General features: G+C 36.6%; 2 protein-coding genes and 2 long non-coding RNA genes across 5 annotated transcripts; all 4 read left to right on the top strand.

Annotated features, from left to right (window-relative positions):
* The first annotated feature begins 4,761 nt into the window (after positions 1-4,761).
* Positions 4,762-7,375, top strand: LOC124437832 (dopamine D2-like receptor). Its single transcript, XM_046987766.1, has 2 exons — positions 4,762-5,726; positions 6,050-7,375. The coding sequence occupies exon 2, from the start codon at positions 6,085-6,087 to the stop codon at positions 7,186-7,188; it is 1,104 nt and encodes a 367-aa protein (XP_046843722.1). The 5' UTR covers positions 4,762-5,726; positions 6,050-6,084; the 3' UTR covers positions 7,189-7,375.
* Positions 7,376-8,154: 779 nt separating this feature from the next.
* LOC124437835 lies at positions 8,155-10,447 on the top strand. Its single transcript, XR_006945863.1, has 2 exons — positions 8,155-9,413; positions 10,129-10,447. It is a non-coding gene; the product is annotated as an uncharacterized LOC124437835 (long non-coding RNA).
* Positions 10,448-12,971: 2,524 nt separating this feature from the next.
* LOC124437836 lies at positions 12,972-14,397 on the top strand. The gene is made up of 3 exons (XR_006945864.1): positions 12,972-13,338; positions 13,593-13,677; positions 14,253-14,397. It is a non-coding gene; the product is annotated as an uncharacterized LOC124437836 (long non-coding RNA).
* A 1,465-nt stretch (positions 14,398-15,862) lies between these two features.
* LOC124437831 (tyramine receptor 1-like) lies at positions 15,863-27,082 on the top strand. 2 transcript variants are annotated; one of them, XM_046987764.1, is made up of 4 exons: positions 15,863-16,744; positions 20,893-20,945; positions 23,375-23,463; positions 25,413-27,082. In XM_046987764.1, exon 4 carries the CDS (start codon positions 25,454-25,456, stop codon positions 26,591-26,593), a length of 1,140 nt encoding a protein of 379 aa, XP_046843720.1. In that variant the 5' UTR covers positions 15,863-16,744; positions 20,893-20,945; positions 23,375-23,463; positions 25,413-25,453; the 3' UTR covers positions 26,594-27,082. The 2 variants fall into 2 exon arrangements, with proteins under 2 accessions (XP_046843720.1, XP_046843721.1); XM_046987765.1 differs by lacking the exon at positions 20,893-20,945.
* Positions 27,083-27,636: the final 554 nt, after the last annotated feature.

The raw sequence follows: 27,636 nt of genomic DNA, 5'->3' as shown, positions 1-27,636 counted from the left end.
CATTACTTCCGTGCAGTAAATGTCCGTATATATGAATGAAGGTAAGCAAGACATCTTTTACATGGCAAAGTTGCTTTGATATTTAATGTTCACGACTACGAAATATGTCCGTGAGTAAATGTGTGAAACATTTCGTGACAATCGAAAATTATATAAAGTTCTTTGTAAATAAATTTTATCAATACCTCCCCCGTGATTACATATCATTTACGTAAATCTGTGGTTTATTTGACATTGGCATAAAATATTTAGAATGAACTTGCAAATTTTTCTGTGAAACAAAGTTGGGGGTCTAGTATTGTTGAATTAAATATCGACTGTTGTGAATTGTTTTGATTTATGCTGAATTCTCAATTGACATGAATTTTTGAATCATCTATGAATTTTCTACCTAGAAAGACATCAGTTACATGTCAGAGTTTAAACTAAAGATGCAAGGACAAGCAATGACATCAAAATCAAATGTTCAGGTACAAAATACAACTCATTTGTAACGTCTGCTTTATAATACAGGTGTTAGGAACCTGTTTGCTGTTGTATAGCATCACATTCTAACATTCTTGTTGTCTTCAATCAAAGTTTCTGTGATCAATAAGCAGATCATGGAAATATTTTAATGAGAGAGACTTTAAATCATGCAATTTGATTGGTTAATGCTGATGTAAAGCAGCAAATGATAAATCATGCAATTTGATTGGTTAATGCTGATGTAAATCAGCAAATGATAAATCGTGCAGTTTGATTGGTTAATGCTGATGTAAATCAGCAAATGATAAATCGTGCAGTTTGATTGGTTAATGCTGATGTAAATCAGCAAATGATAAATCGTGCAATTTGATTGGTTAATGCTGATGTAAATCAGCAAAGACCACACCCAACCTTAATCACATGCAAAGTTGATGTAAATTTTAGCTTCCATTACAGTAAGTAACCAAATATTTAATGGTTTAACGCTGCATAATGCATGAAACAGTATGGAATATTAATCACATTTTAACATCAATGGCGGGAGCTAATTGACATAGTTCTCGAATATTTTTATGAATTTTAATAATTTATCAAGGGAGCCTATTATTGGCGATTGCTAATGCAAAGTTCGACGGTTAATCGAAATGCGCTTTTGAAATCTAGTGTCCTCATTTAAAATACAATGTTTCATATGTGAACATGCGAATTGGCTTTTGAATAAAAGTGAACACGCGCTAAAACATCGATTCACAGCAGTTTGCCTGTGTACATCTTCTACTTAAATATCCTCATCTTCAAAACGAAATCAGCCAAAGTTACTGACACGTTTATGAGATGCTGTGGCGAATTGATTTATGGCTAATTAATTTTCCGCCAATTAATCCCTAATTGCTTTGTTAATTACGATGTTTCGGTCGCTATTATGACTAATTTGATTCGAGTAATTTCGGCTGTTGTCATGGCAGATGTTTCTGCTGTATGAAGACTGCTGCAACTAGCGTTGAAGCTGATGGACGGACAAATATAATCTGTTTGCCATTATTCTTTAAAATCGATAACCAAAAATATTTTCGTGAATGTAGCTGTCTTCAAGTTTGATTGCTATAATTTATTGTGACTAACGTAGGAATTTCTATTGTTCTGTGTAACAAATGAGTAGCCGTGATGAAAACGATGCGCGGTTTTCTGTTTGCAAATCTTCATCATTCCCTTTCATCCTTCATGTTGTCCCGCAGGTCCTAGTTTCTAAGTTCCTCAGCCTCACTCGCTAAAACTCTTCCTCGTGATTATGTATTGACGAAATTTCAAAACTAAATAATTTTTTCTTCACATACACAACACAGAGAACGACGAAGGAACTTGATGATTTTTTTTTATTTAATTATTCGTCACGCGTCTTGTTATGGTTAAAATTCTCCCACGAGATTTTATCTCTCGTCTTTTAAGCACAGTTATGTTACAAATCAACAACGCATATGAATTATCGATCTTCCAGTATTTCATTAATATAATCACAACAGACAAAGATGATGAATCTTTATCTGCTTTTAAATAAACCGTGTTTTTATCTGCCTCTGTGACGTTCAGTGGCGCGCAGCATTAGATGTTTTAGTATATGAATAAAAGACAGATTTTCGTATTACCGAATGCTCTTTACTTTCATACAGAGAGTGTTTTATTTAATACCATACAATTATCTTAATACGTCTATTAAATAGTAATCGGATGCTTTAGAATATTTGTTATTTCATCACGTATCTTTTGCATTCTGAAGAAGGCTTGAAGCACTGAATTCGTAGCTCAAAAAATCCCGTAATTTCAATCCAGTGAAATCTTCACTCAAATATCAAGTATACTGTGCTACACAAAACAGCGTGTCGTCCAATTATTTGTTTTCTGGTATTTTGAAATTACTTCTTCAGCTGTACATCTATCACTACGATTATATATCGAGATTTTCTCCTGTAGTCTGGAAAAGTGATCATTTTTAATGTTTTAGCATATTAAGCGTTTCGCGATAAGAAATAAACGACTATTTCCCTTTACAATCAATTTTTGTCGGCTATAACTTTTTTACTTATTATTCTGAAGTGCTTTCAAAGATTCGTAGTTGTAAATACACGTTTCTGACAACCTACATCCATAATCATTTTGCAAATCTGTGATCAGAGCCGCTAACAATTGACACGAGTGTCATATGTTGAGATCCCAGGTATTCCTACTATCTCCAAGTGCCCGAAGCTAACTGCAAACTGTGATCAATTGAACTTATACATACACATGGTAAATAAATGTATAAAATTTCAATTTCTTCCGTGACGTTTTGCAATATTTATCGAGCATAATTTCTTGGCAATTGGATTTGAATGAATTAAAACAAAGAATCAGACTTGCTAGTTTGCACTACGCTTTAGACCGAGGCGAGTTTACCGGAAATTTTTTTGACTGCCTTAAAAAATACCACCAAACATATAAGCATGGTATGAGAACTTGATAACAAATATCGGAACCTTTGCACAAAATCTACAAAATGCAGACGAGCAAAAGTAGCGCAAAATTTACTGTGTTATAACGGGATTTAATAAATCTTTTCCTCTGAATAAGTTTAATGAAAATAAAGTCATTGCGTTGTTGTATAAAACGTATGGCAAACACATCAGCATAAACGCACGAATCTTCATGAAAATCCAAGAAGTTTGTTTTTAATAATTTCTGGCTGCTATGGCAGCTGAGTTGATAACAGGCAAACAAAGATCTTATCTATACAATATTAAAAGGTCTCATGATGTGTATTAGGCTTTAAATATCAACGCCACCCAAACTTGGTCTACAATCTGTCGTCTCCTAGTTGCTAGTTTAAAGATGTTTAAAGAAAGACAAGATTAGTTCGTGCTCTTAATTGGATTCATGTTCCAAACTAAGATGAATGTCTTAGGAAACAGAGAACATGAATGTCTTAGGAAACAGAGAACATGAATATCTTAAGAAACAGAGAACATGAATATCCTTAGGAAACAGAGAACATGAATATCTTAGGAAACAGAGAACATGAATATCCTTAGGAAACAGAGAACATGAATATCTTAGGAAACAGAGAACATGAATATCTTAGGAAACAGAGAACATGAATATCTTAGGAAACAGAGAACATGAATACCTTAGGAAACAGAGAACATGAATATCTTAGGAAACAGAGAACATGAATACATTAGGAAACAGAGAACATGAATACCTTAGGAAACAGAGAACATGAATATCTTAGGAAACAGAGAACATGAATACCTTAGGAAACAGAGAACATGAATATCCTTAGGAAACAGAGAACATGAATACATGAGGAAACAGAGAAATACTTTAAGAAAAAGTAGATGAACTACTTTGGAAAAGCAGTGATACACTTCATAAAAAATGAAATGAAATATTTTAAGAAAACAAGGACATAAACTCCTTAAGAAAAACTGAAAAAGAAATGCAACAAGGATTTCAAACACTTTTTCACTCCATGAAACGATAATGGCTTTGTGCAAATTCCATATTCCAAACATGAATAAAATGTATTATTTAATGCTATTTTTTGTGATTAGAGTCATCTGGTTTTCTTTTAAAGTTCATCATTGTTCACTTAACGTCTACAAACAACTATATCGTATTAGTCGCATTTTGCGGCTTTGCCATCATTTAATTGAATTACAAGATTAGCCTATTGTTGTTCAGTCTTCGTTTGTTAGTACAGCAAAACTTGCTCTCTTCGACTGAAGCCGTATTCGTTAAGATAATCATTAATTGCGTCAGTTAAAGTTAAAACTGAAAGTGGAATTTGACAATCACTAAGCTTCGATGAACAAATGTTTGTTGATGTGAGTTTATTTCAGTCGTCCAATCTGCCTCTTTTTTATTGAAATTACAAATTCACATGTCTGTATTCCATCATTTCCATGGCAACAGAAAAAGCAATTTGAGAGCAATTGTCTTGTCTCGAAAAGAAGCACTAGCGGTGCTCTTTGTCAGAAATAATCCCTTTCGACAAAAAATTGTATTTCAATCAACACAGTGTACTTTTTGTATAAGCTGTCCGTTCCTGTCGATTCAGGCTGTGTTTAGCTATTTTACAGCGTTCTTGTCGTATATTTCTTTGTAAAACGGTTATAGACAGCAATTCTAGTTTGTTTGTATTCATTTGACAGCTAAAATTACATTTGCATGAAAAACCATTTTAAGTAACGCAAACAAAGCTGCATAATTCTTTCAACGAAAGGTAATTTTAGAGAATCTGCAATTTTTTTTAAGGACGACTGATTTCTGTCTTTGACACCCTTACGTCAATTTAAAGTGCCTACGGATTAGTGGAGCGTCTTTGTCATGTGTTCATTGGTGGGTTGATGTATTCGTAATTGATATTTTCGCAGGTTATCTCAAAACTTTCTCTTGGCCCAACGAAGCTTTGTACAATTTGTCATTTGAGTATCTTGGAAATTCGTAATAGAAAATCATTTCCTATTGATCATGTTGCGATGCTAAACGGTGTCGACAGATACGAATCAAACAATTCAACAAGATTGTAAAAAATAAGGTTATCTGTTTTCTATTTTCCTCTCTTTGCTGTGACTCCGATCAGCTTTGCGTTTGGTTGTTCGCTGGCCACACACGAGCGCTCTAATGAGAATTCGAAATTGCTCGTTTATCATTTTGTGCAATTAATTGGACCGAGTTGTTAATGCGAATATGTTTGCACCGAATATCGACGCTGTTTGAAGATTTCATGAAGAATTGAAGAACATATTTTGTGTTATTGATATCCTATTTTGGTTATTCGCCGACCCTATTGGAATCCGCTGTTCAAAGATAGGGCGAATGGTGTAAAAACGAAAAAATTCATGTCTGCTGTTTTTTCTCACTATTTTAAATATTAATGGAAGCATTTAATTGATGGCGGGTGATTTATTGATTCGATTCCTACGACGGGAGGATAGAAATCGTGCAAGGAGAAAGTTTATCTAGAACAGCAGCTAATCCTTCAAGGTGAGGTTGAGACCTGACGTCGAGAAAACAGATTGCAAGGAATCCAAATCATTTCCATTTTTGAATTAACATCACTCAACGTCATCATCTTTTAAATTGCCGTTCAGTATACGAGACGCTATCTTAAACGCACGAACACACACAGGGTCTGTAGATGACTCAAAGACTCAAGACTGTGGAATAAGCCGAACGGGGAACGATTGACTGAAAAGAAAATCAAGCCATCGACAAATTTTGAGGTTTGGAAGTGTTATGTAGCTAATTCAACATAAATATCTTGCTCTTGAATGGTCAGATTATGAAAAGAGTTGCTGTTGTTTTTTTCCCAACAAGATTAGAGTAATTTTGTGTCTTTAAGTGCATTACCTACATCAAGTAGACAAATAGCGCAAGGTACTTTGATAAAGGGGAAATGTTTTTCTGCATGTAAAAATACATCTGGAATTTTACGTTTGTGTTATGTTGAACAGGATTAATCTCAGGTGATTAAGCCTGCTTGTAAATGACCTAGAGTGACAAACCTTTCCAAACTAACAGGCCTTCTGGTTTTTCTCCACTTTAGTGCCAACTCTGGGACCTCTCGTTGCGTGGCAAACCATGGATTCAAACAATTCGACAAGTCAGAGCAATACTTGCGGCAAGCAAGCGTCCACGGAATGGATCATTACCACGGTCTATTTAATCGTTATATTTTTTTTGACGGTTTGTGGTAACTTGCTTGTCATCTTAGTGGTTGTACGTTACAGAAAACTTCAACAAGTAACCAACTATTTCATCGTGTCGCTGGCCATCGCTGATCTGCTCATAGCTGCGACAACGCTCCCTTTGACAATACATGTTAACATTCACAACGGGTTTTGGTGTTTAAGTCTGCCAGCGTGTGGTTTTTGGCTTGCTATGGACGCCACCTGCGCCTTTGCCTCCATTGCAAATCTTGCCGCGATATCGATAGACCGTCTAATAGCAATCACGATGCCTCTTCGCTATCGTGATATTGTGACAAACAGTCGTGTTTTTCGTGTTATCACTGCTATTTGGCTCTTTTGTATCGTCTGGGGCTGCCTCGTTTTGTTGGACTGGACAAACCCGAAGGAACTTGGTGTACAGGCCTATGTTAACGGAGTAAATGATGTTTGCCAGCACACCGAACCAATATACTACACTGTTTCCATAGTGATCGCTTTTTTTGTACCGCTTTTGATCATAATCACCGCCTATACTGTCATCCTCAAGGTTGCCATAACGCAAGCAAAAGCTGTTGCTGCTTTGAACCCGAATCGCGATCAAGAGAAAAAGAGTTTCTTTCGTGAAACGAAAGCAACAAAAATGGTCGCTCTGGTGATTGGCGCGTTTGTAATATCGTGGTTGCCTGTCTTCATTTTGCTTTTAATCGGCTTGTGGGATCCCGAAAGCACTAAGAAATTCCGTGAAAACAAGCCCAAAGCCCATAAGTTCGTGTTCTTTACGTTTTTACGCGTTCTTCCCCCCCTGAACAGCTGTGTCAATCCCATAATATACGCTGTGTTCAATAAGAATTTCCGGTCGGCGTTCAAACTTTTCTTATGCCGTTTTAAACCCATGAAGGATGATATGAATCTTAGCATGATTTCCTATTCAACAAGAATGTCACTTACGCGTCGAAAAACGTCCCTTTGCACGGTGCTATCTGACACAGATGTCAAAGAAAATACCGCTGCATAACTGTACAGTCGTCTAGCGTTTTTAATAGATGACAATAAAGACATTGTAGAATGTCTCTGTCGGTCGGAGTGGGTTTATTTATCAAAGCACGGGAGCACATTATTCAAAGTTGAGATAGCTAACCTCTGAGACAAAGAGGATTATCAGATTATTAAGTAAGGATTAAAATAAAGGCTTAACTTGTGTAGAATGCGGTTTTATCTTTCATATCTTTGTTAAGGAGCATGTTTGAATCAGTCTATTCATCTAACGTAAAGTAGGTTTAAGTCAAAATTGTCCCAAGTTTTTCGTTGATTATTTGTTCTCTGTAGCACCAGCCTCGTTTCCAGGCGCTTTGTTGCAATCCTTTTTATTCGAGTTGTACCTACTCACGCAACTATGTTAGGCCTGGTGACGAGGCTGGATTAGCACGGACATAAACGGTGGTATTTGGGAACTGGAAAATGTAAAAACCGTGCGAGGGTGTTAGTGTGACCAGACTCGGCAATTTTTATTACTATATCCGCTCTGGTGAGCTTAGACAGTCCCCCCTGATTAAATAATTACAACATTTGGAACAGGGGGACGCATTCTGCTTGGGTCAACGCATTTTTTATATGAAAGATTGTTATATGCAGTGCGGTGTTTGAAATTGAATGAAGATATGATCTTCGCACTTTGCTGGACAATTCAAGTAATTGTCTCATGAACCTGAAAAATTCAGGTGACTCAACTTCATTCAAGCATTTTTGATAGTAAATTATTTAAAAAATAAAAGATGTTTACTGTGTTTGCACAGGCTTATGCAAACCGAGGAGACCTTTGGGTGAACTCGAGAGCAGATCAGTGCAAGCCCGAGACCGAAGGTCGAGAGTTGCACATGCTCGAGAGTTCTCACTAACGTCTCTGGGGTTTGCATAAGCCTGTGCAAACACGAAAAAGATAAACATTTAATTTTTCCTCTAAAATGTATTCATGATCGATTTGCAAATTCTTATTGACTGATTGATTGTTTTGATTGATTTGATTGGTTGACCTCGGATGTGCTTTGCACAGACTAATGCAAACACAGCTCTGAACCAATCAGCGCACGCATTTCATTGTGTTTATTTTATAATCACGTTTGTCAGGCTGGAGGGAGTTTATCCCTATATGTAATGTATTAATGAGTAATCCAATCAGTGATGCAAACACTATTGTCCACTTTTATCCATTGCCAACACTATTATCCACTATTATCCCTCGTTGCACAACTAACATTTGCACCTTTGCATTACGAACATTTGCACCATTATAGTACTAACATTTACACTGTTGCACAACTAACTACAGCAGCCTCTTTCATTAAAGCTCCGCGATGCTCAAGTTTCAGTCAAGTTTCCATAAGTCGAGTCGCTTTTTCGAGGAGCAATCGTTTTAAAGCATAGGTTTTGGCGTTTTTAGCTTGCAAACATAAGAAGAAAAATATTTGACTTATTTGTTATTCGTGGAAAGCATATCAATGAGAAATGAATAATATTGGTCAGTGTTGAAGAGTATGTCAGTTGAGTATGTCACAAGCTTCGTTGTTCACTAGGCGCACATGGACCACTGGACTAGATAGATCATTTCGAGGCACTCCATTTATCGCGTTTGAGGCTCCAAAGTTTGGCTTTTTGAAAATTTCCTTGATCAAACTTGGAAGAAAATTTTATTTCAAATTTTTGATACTCGTGAAGCTTTGACAGTCACGTTATCGACCTTAGGTAAGGCGAAACTTTATATGGATTATTCAAAGCTGTTTTCTATTTCAATGACAGCTTGTTCTGAGAATGTTTACTACCATATTTGGTTATGTGGGGAATAACCTAGAAATCAACGACCATCAACGACCATCAACGACAGTCGGATGATCACAAAATCTTCCTTTTCTTCGCGACGTATGGACCTATGGCGACAAATGTTTTCAATGGAACAATCTAAATATTCTTTTAGGAAAAAACATTTTTCTTGTACTCGAATAAAATATTTAAAACGTCTTAGTAAGCATGAATTTGTTGTCTTGAAGTAATCGGGGATTTCCTTAGGGAATACCCTTCTGGAGCATATAACTAAAATCTAACAGCACCCTCGTCATAAGAAAGAAGTTCTTCATAAGAAGTACTATCTACGTAAAGATTGAAGAAAGTTATAAAATAGCACAGGATATTTGTGTTCACTGCGTTGGAGAAGTTTGAAAATATAGCTTCGTCGACTTTCATTCATAGGTATGTAGGTCTCAGTTCTTTCTTAGACCTAAGTTCTTCATGTATCTTGCAAATGGTTATTCTGTTCTTTGTTGGGAAAAGATCAAAACATATCTTATAGTTCACTTGTGTTTTTATAATTCCTTATTGTGAATCAGCACGTAAGACGCGTTTACTGGAGAAATTTTTCCACTTGCCTCTCAATGTAATACTGTACCGTCTGTACGCGAAATCTCAGGTTGAGGATTCGGCTCAATGGCGTCGAAACACAAGCTTTGGCAATAGTTGTGTGCACTCTTTAAACATTAAGCTTTAAATATGAAGCAAGTCATACTAAGTTCAATCAATGAGAGGAGGCATGTGGGATATTAATGAGGACCCGTTTCCAGATATTTCTCTTTGTTCAATAATCTTGTTGATATTAATGCATCGACAACTTGAGCTAGGTACCAGTCTCGCCCTTTCTTTATCCTTTTAGCAATTGTCACGACGTCATTATTCATCAAAAGTATCTTTCCATCTTTTCTGTTTTCTCTCACTAATTTATTCTTCAACCGTCACTAATTTATGCTTCAACTCTCATCAATTATGCGTCAACTCTTTCTAATTTATGCTTCAACTCTCACTAATTATGCGTCAACTCTTTCTAATTTATGCTTCGACTCTTACTAATTTATGCTTCAATTCGTGTTAAATTAACAGTTAATTCAAGGAGGTTTTTTCTTTCTTCATACAGTCATGGCATTTCCAACCAAATTGACACTATCCCATTTCCTGATTTGCTTTTTGCTGTTGTTAATCCTCACGGAGTGTCTGGCGTCGACTAGCAAGGCAGCATCATTTTGGATGATGTTATAGAAGTCATTGAGCAATCACTGACAGTCGGTACCGGTGTTACCGTTGGCTTAAAGATTTTAAGGAATATATTTTAGGACTAAAAATAGAACCTACAATCTCATTAAAGATAATTTGTGTCAATATAGTTAAGAAAGTGGCGTATATTTTTGACTTTGTAAATGATTTTGTTCTAGTTGATTCGAAAGTTTGAGAGAAAATTGCTGACTGTTGTTCTTTCGTTGCTTTCAAAAATAAATATTCGTGAGTGGTTGGATTGATCTTTTATGATCATGACATATAGATGAACGACACAACACAGTAATGTGGAGTAACACAGGCTGCAACAGAATAACTCGGAGTAATTGAGCAACACTGTGTAACAAAGGCAAGCACGAAGAAAGCAAGAAAAGAGTAAGACAGAGTAACACTAACACAGGGTAACACAGAGTAACACCGAGTAACGTAGTGGCCACCAGAAGTTTAGTAACCTAAGTAAAACATCGTAAAGTTATTCGGTGGCACATATTGTTACACGAAAACATAAAGTAAGTTATGAGGAACACACAAGAACAGAGCAGCACGAGATAAGTATCGTGAGTAAAGTATCGTCTGTAAAATAATACACTGTAACACACAAGGTAACACAGAGTAACACCAAAGGTAGTACAAATGAACACAGTAACATTAGAGTAACATTAAAGCTTAACAAAAATTAACAGAAGCTAACATATATTAACACAGAGTTATACACAAGGTAATGCAGAAAGTAATACATAAGGTAATGCACAGAGTAATACACAAGGTAATACACAAGGTAATACACAGAGTAATACACAGCGTAATACACAAGGTAATACACAAGGTAATACACAAGGTAATACACAAGGTAATACACAAGGTAATACACAAGGTAATACACAAGGTAATACACAAGGTAATACACAAGGTAATACACAAGGTAATACACAAGGTAATACACAAGGTAATACACAAGGTAATACAAAGAGCACGGAGCTCATTTGAAAATAGAGAATCTTTCGTGTGATATTTTTCCTGACTGCTTAACAAAGGCACGTGCTAAAAGTGTCACTCCGGAATTAGTAGATATTTTAATTGAATCAGGGGGGTGACGTATTGGGATTTCTTAAAATAGTATATTTTGAGGAATGAAATTATTTTTACAACATGACATAAAGTGGCTTTTCAAATTAGCTTAAATTACAAAATGAATTAATTTTGAATAAATTGGTATAATATATGCGATAGCTCGAACGGATGTGACGTTGGATCTATTACTATCACTCTCGGGACGAGGCCACGCAATGTTTTCACCTTTGTGGCTTGGACTCCGGAAACGGAAGTGAAAATTTCAGGATATTTGAATGAGAAAGCTTATTTAGAATTGTTGCTAAAGTAAGCACCATAAAACATCATGTTCTTCATCATTCTGGTGTAGCCTGTCCGCAGGTTTTGATCCTGTTTTGTAAATTTTAGATTATCAACAGTATTTATTCCTCCAGCAAAAATTTATATCACTAAATCCCATTGGTTGGTTAGATCTTATGACGTAGGATTAAAGGCTTTTTTAATTAATAATTGATTTTACATAACCCTGAATCAGCTGCTGTTTGTTTTCACATTGAGTGAACACAAAAATTACATAGTGGGACTAAACAAACTTTCTGGCTGAACCCAGGACTCTGGCCACACCCAGGGCTCTGGACATTCCCAGGACTCTGGCCACACCCAGGACCCTGGCCACACCCAGGACCCTGGCTACACCCAGGGCTCTGGCCACAACGTGGGCTCTAGACACATTCAGGACTTTGGCCACACCCATACTCTTGCCACACCCAGGACTCTGACTACATCAAAGCTCCGGACACTCTCAGGGCTCTGGACACTCCAAGGACTCAGGCCACACCAAGGGCTCTGGACACACCTAGGGCTCTGGCTACACCCAGGGCTCTGCACACACCCAGGGCTCTGGACACACTCAGGGCTCTGGACACACCTAAGGCTCTGGCCGCACCGAGGGCTCTGGACACACCCAGGGCCCTGGTTACACCCAGGGCTCTGCACACACGCAGGGCTCTGGACACACTCAGGGCTCTGGACACACCTAGGGCTCTGGCCACACTCAGGGCTCTGGACACACCCAGGGCTCTGACTACACCCAGGGCTCTGACTACACCCAGGGCTCTGCACACACCCAGGGCTCTGGCCACACCGAGGGCTCTGGACATACCCAGGGCTCTGGCTACACCCAGGGCTCTGCACACACCCAGGGCTCTGGCCACACCGAGGGCTTTGGAAACACCCAGGGCTCTGGACACACCCAGGGCTCTGGACACACCCAGGGCTCTTGACACACCCAGGACCCTGGACACACCCAGGACTCTGGCTACAACGAGGGCTCTGGACACACCCAGAGCTCTGGACACACCCAGGGCTCTGGACACACCCAGGGCTCTGGCTACACCGAGGGCTCTGCACACACCCAGAGCTCTGGACACACCCAGGGCTCTGGACACACCCAGGGCTCTGGACACACCAAGGGTTCTGGCCACACCGAGGGCTCTAGGATGATCGATAATTAGAGGGCTCATATTTATTACATGCATGATATGGCGTATTAAGTTTCTTTGCAAACTATTGTTTCTGCAGATTTTAACGTTCATATAGGAGTGTGCCCCCAGTGACGAAGCCAGAGGGGGGCTCAGCGCCCAGACACCCCTATCAAAATTCTTGCCCCCAAAATGCTTTGTTTTAGATATATTATATTGTTTAAATGACAGTTATGGCTCCCTTCCCTTTTGACTGCCCTTCCCCCCAACAGAAAATTCTTGCCACCCCACTGGAGCACCCCTCCTTCAGCACAGGCAATACCACTGTATATATACATAGTACATTACAGCAAGCTGCAGAGATTTTCTTAAAGTAGAACCTGTTCTTTTTTGTGTAGCTTGAAGATGTCATACACGTAGTTGCTTTGCCTGCGAACAGGTTTACATCGAGTGCCCAAATATTGAATCATTACCGTCATTCATTTCTTTAGAGAAATTTATGGAAACAAGAATATAAACGTGGCGTGAATATAAATGCTACGGTATGCGACGTTTCCTATACCGAACGAGTAGTAGTTTTATTAACGCCGGCACAAACAAAAATATCCAACAAACCTTTGATCAAAGCGTGAAATGATGTTTTGCCAAGTGATATCATTAATATCCCTGTGTTTTTATCTCTGTTTTAACTGAGTTGCAAGTCCCTTAATGATCTGTGTATTTCAACGACCTATGCATTTTAATTAGACTTAATTTTAATTGAGGAATGCGTCGAAAAAGTATGTTGATTGTTTAGCTCGACTGGAGACTAACTGCATAACGACGCAATAAAACTCTGTTTTCTTTCTGTGGTGTTTAATGAACAGTAAAAGCGATATTATGTAAGTTGAAATTTTATGTATATGAATGTGCTCAGTTGGAGCTAGTTGCTTTTAAAAATGTGATTAGACCCTCCCCTTCAAGCTCATCCCTGCGCTAGTCAATACAAGCAGCTCTTTTTTGTATTCAAACTTTATTTTACAATATTATAGATTACGACTTTCGAATGAATAGAAATGTTAACAATTACGTTGATTTTAAAATATTTTGGTATTTAAATATACTGTAGAAAAGGTTGTTGTAGTTTGTTTTCATTTACCCTATACATCCGCCAGTGTGTGTTGAGAAGCATTCACGATTTTGATTCATCAATGTCAGCGAATCGCTACAATGACCGAAAATTACAAAAGAAAAAGTGCAATCATTTCTTAAGCTAGGAATTAGAACAATTTTAAAAAGTTTCCTTGAAAAAATATGTGATTTTTCCCAACTTTGTACATAGAACTTGTTTCCGATTCTCTTGCATATAATCTTATTGTAGTTTCCCCGTAAAGTGAAGGGCTATCCTGTAATTCATCATTTTTATCACTTAGTTTTATCTCAAAGTGTTCTGCTAAAAAAATTTACTTTTATACAGTTGTCACAATAACGGCGAATGCGTGGATACGAAACATTCTGGTTGCATTTCTCTCTCATCTGAGCGTCCTCTATTTAGGTATTCAATTATTGAGAACAACTGTTCATCTGCAATGAGGTTAGTTCAAATAAAACTTTTTAAAGAATTCCTTGCGTGTAGATTAGTCTTTCAAAATTGCAGCTGCCTGCGATTTTAAATTTACAGTGACCGCAAAAACTACTCCGCGTTTGCACTCAATTCTAAACCAAAAAATTTGTATTATAAAAGATAAAAAGGTTGCGCCTACGCAACGTCTTTATGCGCGAGGGATTGTAGTATGTATTGATTTAAAAGTTTCGTCGAGTTGCTTCATCTCCGATTCAAAATATCAAGTTATATACTAGTTATATTTTTTATCGTCATTGCATTTAACTGCTAAACTTTTCGTGATTTACAAGCATGTCAATCGTTTACCTCGTAGACATTAAACGAATCGTGAATTAAACCGACTTCTTTCTTTATTGAATGCTGAAATACGCATTGTAAATATTGAAGATGTTGTCAGTGATAAGAGACGACGCCGCGAACGAGGGTTAATGCAAAACATTCGATGTCTAACGCTTGTGTTTACTTAATAAATTTGTAGCGAGAGTTCTCTTAATTTTTTTTAATGCATTAAGTATTTAAAAAAAAAACTCAAAACATCTCAAACCGATGCTTGTTTCAAAATTTATGAAGCAACCCACCTCGTTAGAGCTAGGTTTTTTTTTCATTTTCGATTAACGAAGGATTAGAAATCGACGATTCAACGCATTCCTATACAAACTAACGTTGCACTTGTCGCATTCATCATTGAAAGCATCGCTATTCAAATCGCTTTGTTTTCGTTGCATATGTTCAACTATAAAAATAAGATATAATCATTTATTCATTGCTGTCATTGTCCTCACGGGAACATCTACATTTAAGTAGCTAGAGAGCTTTGATAAACACACACAATTTTTTATCGTCGAGCGACTTTCTGTGCCCTTTTGCGGTTTTTCGCAACTGTATCGCGAGAGGGAGCCCATCGCGCGCCTGCTGTAAATGGCGCCAGCCAAAACACAATTTCATTGTCTGTTTACGTTAAAATAAAACGCGGCCAGACGCACGGACGAAAAAACATCATTTTGCGGTATCTTGATTGTAAATAACGCCATATTTGTGACCGACTTTCTTTGCAAACATCGCCCTTTAACCAAACAAAACGCCAACAAGCAAAGAATCGAAACGCCTTTCAACTGCCTAAGTGGTCTCGTTTTTTTCCGAATCCAATGTCCAATGAGACTAATTGTGAATAATTTTTCAAAATGAATTCCAATTTGTAATGTTATCTCGCATCTTTGACATTATAAACTACTTTAGTCTCAAATCTACCGGCCTCAGCCTTCGGCTCGCTATTACATGTCTATTTTATGGCAAATTATGATAGCTAAAGCAAGCGTTGACACGAATTTCGCCTTTTATGTCTGTTGTCACAGAAAGTATACGATAAGCGTTGGTTTCGGAAAATGTACATTAATAACCTCCGTTTTATTCAATTTTCTTTGTAATAAAATGGATAAGGGGATCATTACAGTACTTCGTTCGATTTTTTGACCTATAGTTACTTTTTCCAAGGTACTTTTTAAAAGCGTTTCCACAGATATCTTTGCACGATCACATTCAAACAGTATAACTCGCAAAAACCCCCCATTTCCTTCTCATCACATTCTGCGATATATTACATTTGACAAGAACACGAAATACGGACCCCCTCCCCACTGGGGTAAGGCAATAATCAAATTTAAATGCGCAAATTTGCGTGCATGTTGCCATGCGTCTTATCAAAGCAATCTTCTTGAAAAAGGCTTCTGCCAACAACACAAGTTCAATTATACATCTGGTTTGTATCTTGTTTATGATTCTTCGAGATTATCATCGACTATCTTTTACAAAATCAAACGTTTCAATTTACTTTTCCTGTTTACATTGATTGAAGCGTAAGAAAATCACCCCGAATTGCGAAAAAACTGAAGAATTCAACTCCTTTTTCCAGTTGAATTCGTTCACAGATATCGACGTCGACGAACATTTCGTTGTCATCAATAGAGACGTTTCCATTAAGGCTACAGTATTGTTAATCGAAGTGGAAATTCATTTTTTTCTTATCTATGGTTATGCACGTCAATCTAATTAGGAAATATCTGGCCATCTTCGACATTTCTCGTCTCAGTATAAAGCCTTTGGTATCATATAAAAATTCACTTGACAGTTAATTTCACAGCTTATTCGGTGTTGTGGGGCTTATTGGACAATTACGTTTGTTGGAGGACACACCGGTCGTACGTCGACGTCAGAATAAACTACATTTCTTCCCCTTACTTATTTCTTCGTTTCTTGATATCGCGGAATGTTAACCAGCTGTGAGTGAAGTATGGAAAGGAAGGTTTTTCTTTAATTTAATCAAGAAAAGACGACGCGGAGTTTTACTGGTGAGTAAAAGCTATAGTAAGGTTTCGAACACGCATCGTGTAGTGACGAAGCCGTTCTGTTGGCATTGAGAAAGGCTTTTTATTGAGCAAACTACGTCATTCGTGACTGTTGAAACAGGATCCATTTCACTCAAAGATTTTATAATCCATGAAAAGTATACTAGCGTAATACAAACAGCATAGTACATATAAAAATTGATGTTTGAATCATACATTGTGTATAATTGCTTGTCAAATAACACACTTTGCCGAATGACCGTTGGGAACAACAGTCGGGAGGGCAGGCTACGTGCCTACTTCGAGCTGTCACTTTCAAAATTACTCCTATTTACTCTACAGTTGATAAAATTTCCTTCTATGCTTTGATTTAAACACCTTTCGACTAATTTAGATTAAAAAAACAAGCCTTCGTTTTTTCCTCATTTTCGTAAACTTGATTTGTTTTAATAATTCGATAATCGTTTTTAGATGCGGTTGTTATTCGATACATTTGCATAATTTGCGTCAGTGCGCGCTACGAAGGTGCGAAAACAGTCTGTTATTGTTGTTTTGATTGATTGCAATATATTTGCTCTTACAAAGGAGGATATTTAGCGGATCAATGTGTCTGCACATGGAAGATTTTCAAGTGCGAAGGCATTTAATCATTTTTTTTCATAGAAGTTTTAGCTCTAAGCTTCTTACTGCCGCTAGACGGTTAGACAGATCAGCAGAGAAACAGATCAGTGAACGGATTTACGTAAAGGACACCCATTTTGTTGATTTGTTTTCACAGCTCTGATGAGGACGGAGAATTTAGATAGATTTTTATTCCCATATTAATAAACAGTTGATGTGGGGCAATATTGAAGCAGGCTTAGTATATCTAACCAAAAAAGGGTTCATTCAAATTGCTTTTAAAGCGGTGAAAAACTAGCCTTGATTGAGTGGGCGTTACAGTAAATTTTGCGCTTATTTTCTTTGTCGTTAGTTGCAAAATTCGTGGAAAGTTCAAATGCTCTACGAGAAGTTCATCTACCATCTAATCAAAACACCAAAGATTGTGATGAACAGCTTCTGAGAAAATTAGGCAGAAAAGAAATTTGAAATTTAAATGTAGCGCACATAGTGAAATTTTATGAACACGAGATCCTACGAAATAATTCTTTAATGATGCTTTCAAAGCTCATTGAAGTCGCTGCTATAATTATTTCGCGCGTTAGGATAATCTTGGCCAACTGCGGGCTCAAGTAAACATTTCCTAAAACATATCTTGATAACTTAATGTCACATTACTTTGTGTTGTTTGGTTTTGTTGCGTTTGTATCTCGGACGTACGAGTCTTCAATCCTTTTTCAAATGTTGTATTTTTTTTTTCACGTACCCATTGACTACACAACATAATCATGCAGCCAGCATTTATCTTTATCTCTTCTGTCTGATCCACGGCGTCAGTACACGAAAAGCCGATTGTCGTGTTGCTAAAAACAGCCCGCATTATTTCACTTAAAATTTAGCTAATTTTATACACTTTCCGAGCGTAAAAACGCTGTTGCCAGAACGCATGGTGGTCTGTGCGTGTCAAAGAGCCAAGAGACGTCATCTGCTTTTTTAAAATTTAATTTGCACTATTTAGTGTCATTCTTTAAATTTTTATACACTGCGTGCGATCTGGCTTGACATTTTTATATTGTAAAAGGATCAATAAATAGATTCTCGCGATATGAAGTATGAGAAAAATTTAATTTACTCCGGTACACACGCAGCTGTGAACCACTGGGAAGAAGTAACCTTGTTCGAGGGTTCGGTAGAAGACGTTTATTTTCTGCATAAAATTGAAGTCTGTGGCAAAAGATAGTGAGAAATGTCTTGTCACTGAAAAACGTCTTGGTCATTTTCTATTTTCGCACAGATGGTGTTAAAATAGTTTCATAATTTAATATTTAAAATGTTTGCAACCATAACACGATACAATGGGTCCTATTAGGTCAAGGAAAATGGCCAGTCGATGGCCTTAAAACATAGGTATAGCTTAGGTTACGGAAAAAATTTCTCAGATGACTGGGAATATAGACAATACAAACAAGAAATCATCATAAAACGGGAATATCTTAGGACAAAGAGAACATGAATATTTTATGAAAAAGAGAACATGAATATCTTAGGAAAAGAGAACATGAATATCTTAGGAAACAGAGAACATGAATATCTTTGGAAACAGTGAACATGAATACCTTAGGAAACAGAACATGAATATCTTAGGAAACAGAGAACATGAATATCTTTGCAAACAGAGAACGTGAATATCTTATGAAACAGAGAACATGAATATCTTTGGAAACAGTGAACATGAATACCTTAGGAAACAGAACATGAATATCTTAGGAAACAGAGAACATGAATATCTTAGGAAACAGAGAACATGAATATCTTTGGAAACAGTGAACATGAATACCTTAGGAAACAGAACATGAATATCTTAGGAAACAGAGAACATGAATATCTTAGGAAACAGAGAACATGAATATCTTAGGAAACAGAGAACATGAATATCTTATAGGAAACAGAGAACATGAATATCTTAGGAAACAGAGAACATGAATATCTTAGGACACAGAGAACATGAATATCTTAGGAAACAGAGAACATGAATATCTTAGGACACAGAGAACATGAATATCTTAGGAAACAGAGAACATGAATATCTTAGGAAACAGAGAACATGAATATCTTAGAAAACAGAGAACATAAATATCTTAGGAACAGAGAACATGAATATCTTAGGAAACAGAACATGAATACCTTAGGAAACAGAGAACATGAATATCTTATGAAAAAGAGATATGAGTATCCTACGAAAAAGAGAACATAAATGTCTTAGGAAACAAAGACATGAATTTTACAGAGAACATGAATATCTTTGAAAACAGAGAACATGAGTACCTTGAGATAAAAATACAAAAATTATTAATTTTATTTTCTGATTCCCACGCAATATTACCATATCTCTTGATGTCATTTGCATACGTTACGACTGCGCTACAATAAACTCCTCGCGTACGTTACAAACAATAACTGCGTCGGATCCCATATAAATCTTACACGATGACAAGGCCCGGTGCGGTAACGTTTGCTTGCTATTATTGCATATCTGAATTACGTTCAGATGCGTGCTGTGTTTGATTAACTGCCGATCCATACACACACTTCATCTGCTTTCGACTACAATTGTCATGTCGTTCTGTTGTCAAAACCTCTGACAAGACAGGTTTGTTTCACTCTTAAATTTATACCATGTTACATTTATGTAAGTTTTATAAAGCCCGAGAGCCTTGCAAGGACAAAGGTTTCTTTCAAGCGGCAATTGTCGGTAGAATTATTCTACCGCATGATGTAAATCTTAAGTCATTTAAAGAAAGCATTGATGTACATAATATCAAGAATTGATGTATATAATATCAAGAATTTTGTTTGTTTAATATGTTGTTTGTCAAAAGACGATCTCATGATGTTTGTTTCTAAAGCTGATCTGGTATAACGCCTTCTCTTTGAGCGCGCACGAAGATCTAAAAATAACAATATAATTGAAAGATATGCGTCTCATATCGCTCAAAAATAGATATTTAGTTATCTCCACATACTGAGCGTTAAAAACCGACAGCTTGATGTATGCATTATTGGAACAGAAATGCATATTAAGTTTTAGAACTTAATTCAGTTAAAAGAGAAGAAAAAAGCCAATCACTTTTGCCTCAGTTGTATAATGGATGTGCTGGATCAATCTCATATTGCGAAATTCACACCAGCGTGAAACCAATTATACGTTAAAAATGGAAGTTTGTCGTTATAAAGTTCCTTCAGCTTTTTCTTACAGCGTTTCGTATTTGTTTGCAAGGCCTCACAATGGTTCATCAACGCCAGTCTCTTGCTTGCGACAAACTAACAAACTGATTGATCATTTTTGGTGCTAATGATTACGAGTTTTTAATCAACGCCAACCAATCCTTCGTCTATAGGAGCAGCTAGACGTTGACAAAAATGTTAAAAATTGCTATCTCAAAGCGTTCTTTCTAATATTTACACGTTTTTCATTATCCATCACAAATGCAATCTGGAATTACGATCAAAGACTCTTTGAAATTAAGGAATTCTTTTCTGTTGTGTCAAAGGTGCAAACGTCATCGCATTTGAAAACAAACTTTGGAAAAGAGGACTTTTCTTGGTAAATATGATATCTTATGTCTCCTTTGACAAAATAAGTTATATATATGCAAACCGTAGGGCAAGTAATTACAGCATCATCAAGGATAATTAAGTTACAAACTCCACGTTCAAAACAGATAAACTGACAGAACAGAGACGCCGACAAATTACATTTGATTGTATAAGATTTTCCCTGCATGCGATATTAAAACGAGTCAAACAACGTGAGTTTGACTACTGTCCACGAAACTCTAATCGTAGATGTTCCAGAATCATCAGTCTTTTTAGCATTCTGTTATCGTTGATTTGCTTTCATATTGGCACAGCGTGTTGTATACAAGATTGGGGTTAGTGACTTTAATTTGGTAATCACCAATTGGTTTGTATAATGCAATGCAATCTTCAGGCTTTTTCTATTAAATTTTTTGTGGGAGGGAGAGCTATACGCGAGAGATATGAACAATTTAATAGAAGAATTAAACGTCAAGATAACATAAAGGGAGATCAGAACGCTGGGCCGTTAGACACACGTTTGTAGAACTTTCTGCTTCTCTTAGTTGCTTTGTTTACAAGCAAATTAACCCCCTTGTGCGATGCTCACAACTGCCCTTGTTACAAATATGCCTTTATTTGTCATGTTGATTAAGTGATAAAGATAGTTGGAGGCTTATTATCGGATTGCTTTGATCGGATTGCTTTGAGTTTTTGTGTTCTATCAATCTTGATAAGCGAAGAAAGGTAAATTGTCGCGTCAAAAGTTGTACCCACATTTTTAGTTGAAAAAGATCCTGAGATGTTTGTTCCAGATGACAGTATTGGGTCCAGTGTTTTGGAAAAATAAATGATACTTAGCTGTAATTTTTGATTACATATATTCTTATAAAAATTCTACTGGACGCGAATGTCCAAAGAATAAAACTTTTATACGTCGATGGGCTGTAGCTAATTCATTATGCCTAACTCTGGATGCACCCTAGAGAGCAACTTTACTCGTTCCCTATTCAAGTTCTTTTTTTCCTTTTGAAAATTGAACAGTGAAATTACCTTCGAGTTTCAATATTTTATGACTTCTGTATCTGGCTTGTCTGAACTTCATCTAAACGTATGAAACATCTTGTTTTTCTATTAAAAAAACTCGAATTTTTACTTTATGTTCAACATGAGCGAATTGTTCGTGTAGCTCGTATCAAAACATCCCTAAAAACGTTTTTAAAAACATTATCATACTAAATTTTTGCTTTTTCAAAATGCTTTGACATAATCAAGTCATACAATTGACATTTTCAACTGTGCATAACTGAACACTTATTTAACGACGTCCATACAATGTTGTTATATGGTCCATTCTGGTTTTCATCCTATTTTGTCTGAAAACCGTCTCATATTTTTCAGCGAGCACAGCTGTCACTGTGTTGTGAACAAAATTGGCTTCTTCTAAAAAAAGAAGCAAGCGTTGTTTGAATTACGTCGTAGGAAAGGCTAATATAGAAAGCAACCTTTTTAAATATTTTGATTATGAAGAAGATTTCAAAGTGTAAAAGCAAAAGTTTATTGCAATAGTGCGCTAGGTTTTCTCTGACATTACAACATGCAGAACTTGCGTTTCGTATAGTTTTAATTATAACTATACAGATGTTTTTCTGCCTCAAGTGTTCATCACAATATTTACGTTAAAAAAATATTCGCCACACATGTTTAGTATTGAGTTTCATGTTTATTTTACAGCGACATCTCTTGTTTCTAACAACTGGCTTGTAATTTGTAAAAATGTTCAAATGATTACACTTGTACAATCATTATTATTTTTCATTTTTGAAACTGACAATTAATTTCTAGCGATTCCAAATGGCGACTTTGAAAATTGCACAAGTATACTCACGTGTCAATACGTCAAGTATTATGCAAACACACTTTTATATGTGTTGTGTTGCGTTTTATTGGATATTACTAAAAGCTCTTGCCCCTTTAAGAATTATTTTGGTGTGAAAAGCTCAATATTGTCTGGTCTGATTCCTTCTTTAGCTTGAAAAAGGAAAGTGGTTTGTTGGGGATAAGCTTGAGATTCTACACTGTTACCTTATTATTTCGTGGGCAAATGATTAATGCTTTTGATTGTCTGATTACGTTGTGTCTCCGACAAACACATGAGCTTATTTGCGAATGTGCTATGGCAACGGATCCTTAATGAATTTATTGTATATAATTTGAATGTGAGGCAGGTGGCGCGCGATCAGTAAAACAAGATCTTTTTTCATTGTGTTGTACGTCTTGACTTGCCACTCCGGTTTGATGAACTTTGGAGTAAACTTCTGTCCCGAAAACGACCGTCTGGAAATAACAGTTTGCCATACCTAGATACTCAGAATCATAGATTCCACAAAATCTCTTTCAAAAAGTTTGCTCTAAAAATTACTTTCGATCTTTATCAATTCACAAACTTTCTTGTAGTCGGAGTCTACTGGCATTCACGAAATGATCGCGTAAGAAGTTTGTCTTCTCTGAAGTGAAAAACGTTGTCAAATCCTTGGATTCTTCAAGTAAGTATTTAGTCGCGAAAATGGGTTTAATTATAACTGTATTCATTCGTACAGTAAATATCAATATCATATATGTTGTTCTTAAACATTATACTGTAACTTTTTCGATGTTTTGTTTTGTGTAAATTCAGTTGATTAGTGTGTTTCTCATGGATATTTAATGGATAGTTTTATTGCACATCAGTCCGATATATATACTCGATTTATTCAGAAGGTGTGAACTGCGAAAGGTTGTAACGACGCCAGCAGGCTGCGTGAATAAAAGTATTTTCTAAGCACTTTTTGAAGGATTTGAATTTTTAGATTATAATGTCTGATCCGAAGCTTTCTTTTAAAAGTCATTTTCCTAAAGTGTGTGTATAATAACACTGGACCGAACCAAATGCAATACCCGACGTTTAAGAACAGGAACAAGGATCATCGTCATGAAAAAAAAACAAATTAGTGTTCAGCTATATCCTTCAGGTGGCAGTTAGGAAAAAAAACACATTTTTGTAATCACAGATATCTCCTTGTATGAATTCACTATCAGGTATTGATTGCGAAGCAACATATTAATTTTTATCATTCTGCAGGCAGTAATGAAAAAAACCAAATAAAAAAACGACATTCAAATCAAACTCACTTCGAAGCAGTTTTTTTACTAAAACATAAAACTTTTGCATCATTAAATGTTGTACGAGTTCTTCTGGCGTTTCGCATGTATATGCAATTTTTGTACAACGTTTTTCGCGAACAAGGAGCCATCCACAAATATCGACTTGTATCAAATGCCGAACATAAATTCATTCGCAAACGCTTTGAACTTTAATTTAATATGTGCCAGCGAAAATATTTCGATTTATGACAGGTAAAAAGTAATCAAATTCTAGTTGTTGCTTTTTTAATTATCTCATCACTTGAAAAGAATTAAACAGTCCACAATGTTTTCAAGTTAAAGAATGTACAATAGTTGATTTGATATTTCACCCATATCCCTAGCAAAGGTTATCTGTATGCGAAGGTGGTTGGTAGAGGGGGGGGGTGGAGGGGTAGGGAGAAGTAAGCGTTTAATAAGTAGTCGTTGACGAAAATACTTTTGTGTGCGGGAAATGAAGAAAAGTGTCGTGCTTTAAAATTGCGAGCCGAAATTTTCTCCGATGTAAATTTTTTTCTATTCATTGCAAAAGAACAATTATTGTAAACTAGCTTTAACACTTTCCTCCAATTGATGAAGTTGTCACTTTGTCAAATTAAACCAAAAGCGTCAATGGTTATTTCTCACTGAATTTTAAATGTACTTTTTCGCGGCGTCTTGTTGTATTTATTTTCTTCATTTCCCAGGTTGATCTCTGCACTCTCAAATATACATGTTTTCTGGTTTTTCTCCAAAAGTAATCAAATGTTCTTTGTTTCATAAAGCATTAATGTTCTCTGTTTCCTAAGGTATTCATGTTCTCTTTTTCCTAAGATATTCATGTTCTCTGTTTCCTAAGATATTCATGTTCTCTCTTTCCTAAGATATTCATGTTCTCTGTTTCCTAAGATATTCATGTTCTCTGTTTCCTAAGATATTCATGTTCTCTGTTTCCTAAGATATTCATGTTCTCTTTTTCCTAAGATATTCATGTTCTCTGTTTCCTAAGATATTCATGTTCTCTGTTTCCTAAGATATTCATGTTCTCTGTTTCCTATAAGGTATTCATGTTCTCTGTTTCCTAAGATATTCATGTTCTCTGTTTCCTAAGATATTCATGTTCTCTGTTTCCTAAGATATTCATGTTCTGTTTCCTAAGATATTCATGTTCTCTGTTTCCTAAGATATTCATGTTCTCTGTGTCCTAAGGTATTCATGTTCTCTGTTTCCTAAGGTATTCATGTTCTCTGTTTCCTAAGATATTCATGTTCTCTGTTTCCTAAGATATTCATGTTCTCTGTTTCCTAAGACATTCATGTTCTCTTTCTTTTAGAATTTCAATTTAAAAAGAAAATTCAACTGAGCTGCGAAAAAATGACACTTTCCAATGAAACCAATGTCAACCTTCCTGAAGTAATCTTAAAGTCGGTGTTCATCTCAATAGTCATGGGAATGACGATTCTAGGCAACACGCTTGTCATCGCTTGCGTATGCTACTTTCCACGTTTGCATGGCCGCACTAACTACTTAATTGTCTCCTTGGCTGTTGCTGATTGGCTGGTTGGTACCACCTCCCTGCCAATGAGGTTAGCGCAGACGGCCAACAATGACACGTGGCCCTTTGCTCACGGCGTTTGTCGGTTTTGGATCTGGATGGATATGCTTTGCTCGGCTGCTTCTATCTTTAATTTAACAGCGATCTCTGTTGACCGACTTGTTGCGGTTGTTGACCCCTTGAAGTATGAAGAGCGCATGCGTCAACGTCATGTCAAGGTCATGATTGCAGGCACATGGCTGTTCGCCCTAATATGCGCCAGCTTGAGTCTTGCGGACTGGTCCGTTATAGACTCCAAACGAAGAGTGCGCAATTTTCGCAAAGGAGTATATAACATTTGTGAGTGTTGTGTGTTTTTCCTTCCTCTGTTGATCGTCCTTGTAAACTATGGTGTTATATTCCGAATCGCCATGAAACATGCTCATAAGCTGGACTTAGAAATCCGTTCGTTGGCCACCAACTACAACGCTGAGTCGCGATTGGATGGCAATCACAACGCAGATGATCTTGCATCGAAGCCTCCAAAAAGCATATTACATCGATGTGCGATCCTTCTGCGCAAATCGCCTCGAAAACATCGTCAACGAACAGCGCGGTTCTCGCTTGTAAAGCAATTGAAGGCAACAAAAACGCTGGCCGTCGTTATTGGAGTCTTTTGTGTTTGCTGGTTACCTTTTTTTGTTATTTTTTTGACTTTTCAACATTGTGGCGATGAATGCTTCAAGCCTCCCCGTCTTAGTCATTCTGCTAGAACTGTTCTCCTTGCCATTTTTCTGTATATTTTACCGGTTGTCAATAGCGCCGCGAACCCTGTCATCTACACTTGCTTTAACACGGAATTTCGCAGAGCTTTCAAGCGTGTGTTGTACACTTTCTTAAGAAAAAAAGGCAAAGATGATATTGACCAATCATCATCGTTTACTGCCGTACCAACCTCCCCTCAAACAGGCCACGAATGAAGATAGTGCAACTATGTGGAATTTGAGGGACACATTTGGAATTAAGAGGTTGGTGGTGATGATGATGGTACTTTGATCATTGATGTGTGATAATGGTGGATTGAGGTTAGGTCAGAATAAGTTAAAATAATTATTTTAAATTCATAATACTCCAACAACTAAGCGGTTTCTTAGAATTTTTAATGAACCTTTTAGGGCGAAATACGAACATCAAGATTGTTCGTAAAGTATTTTGAATTTGAAAATTATTTATTGTAGATAGAATTGTGTAGAATAGTACATAAAATTTTGTGATTTACTCCTCGTCCATTGATTATAAACCTGACTCTCAAAAAGTAGCAAGTGAACGAAGATTTCATTTTACCATATGGACAAAGTTCTGCATTATTCTATGTAAATACGTTAATTTATGAGTGAAGATGTTTCTGCCTGTTGTTAGTGTGTACTTGATGTTCCCTGTATTAATCAACAAATATTCCGCCTCTTGAATTTTCTAACTTTTTATTCAACTAACTGTTGAAACTTGAACGAGTAGATTTGTCATTGTTATGAGTGTGTATCTAAGGTACTTTTCTGTCATAAGCTTGGTGAACATGAAGATGTTGAGGGCCTTTATCGACCTGAAAGTTTGGGGATCTATATTTACATTATTCTTTAGTGTTTTCCTGTTTGCTAGCAGAGGAAACATACTTTAATAAAATCTTATTCTCAGTCGTAAATAACGAGAAATTCAGTCCCTTCTTCGGGGATCTTTTCAACTAAAAGTTCCTTTGAAATAGAAAATGACTGGTTTGCGAGAACATAAATGGACTGGGGCCATTCTACACTAGCGCAGATCCATGCCTTTTCTTATACGATAAAAAGTGCGTTAAATCGGCCAATCAAAATGTTCCTAGCCGAGTTGACAATATACAGTTTAGTCTGCTGTATTTTTCTCCAGCGGTACCTCAATGTTACCGAGGCCTTGCTTACTTCATTTAATACAAACGAGGTTTATGACGGCAAAAGAATATTTTGCAAGTAGACCTTTGAGTGTTTTAGAC

Source organism: Xenia sp. Carnegie-2017, unplaced genomic scaffold (assembly GCF_021976095.1).
Source record: "Xenia sp. Carnegie-2017 unplaced genomic scaffold, XeniaSp_v1 HiC_scaffold_17, whole genome shotgun sequence".
Classification (NCBI taxonomy): Eukaryota; Metazoa; Cnidaria; class Anthozoa; order Malacalcyonacea; family Xeniidae; genus Xenia; species Xenia sp. Carnegie-2017.
This window is presented reverse-complemented; position numbering and strand designations above follow the sequence as displayed.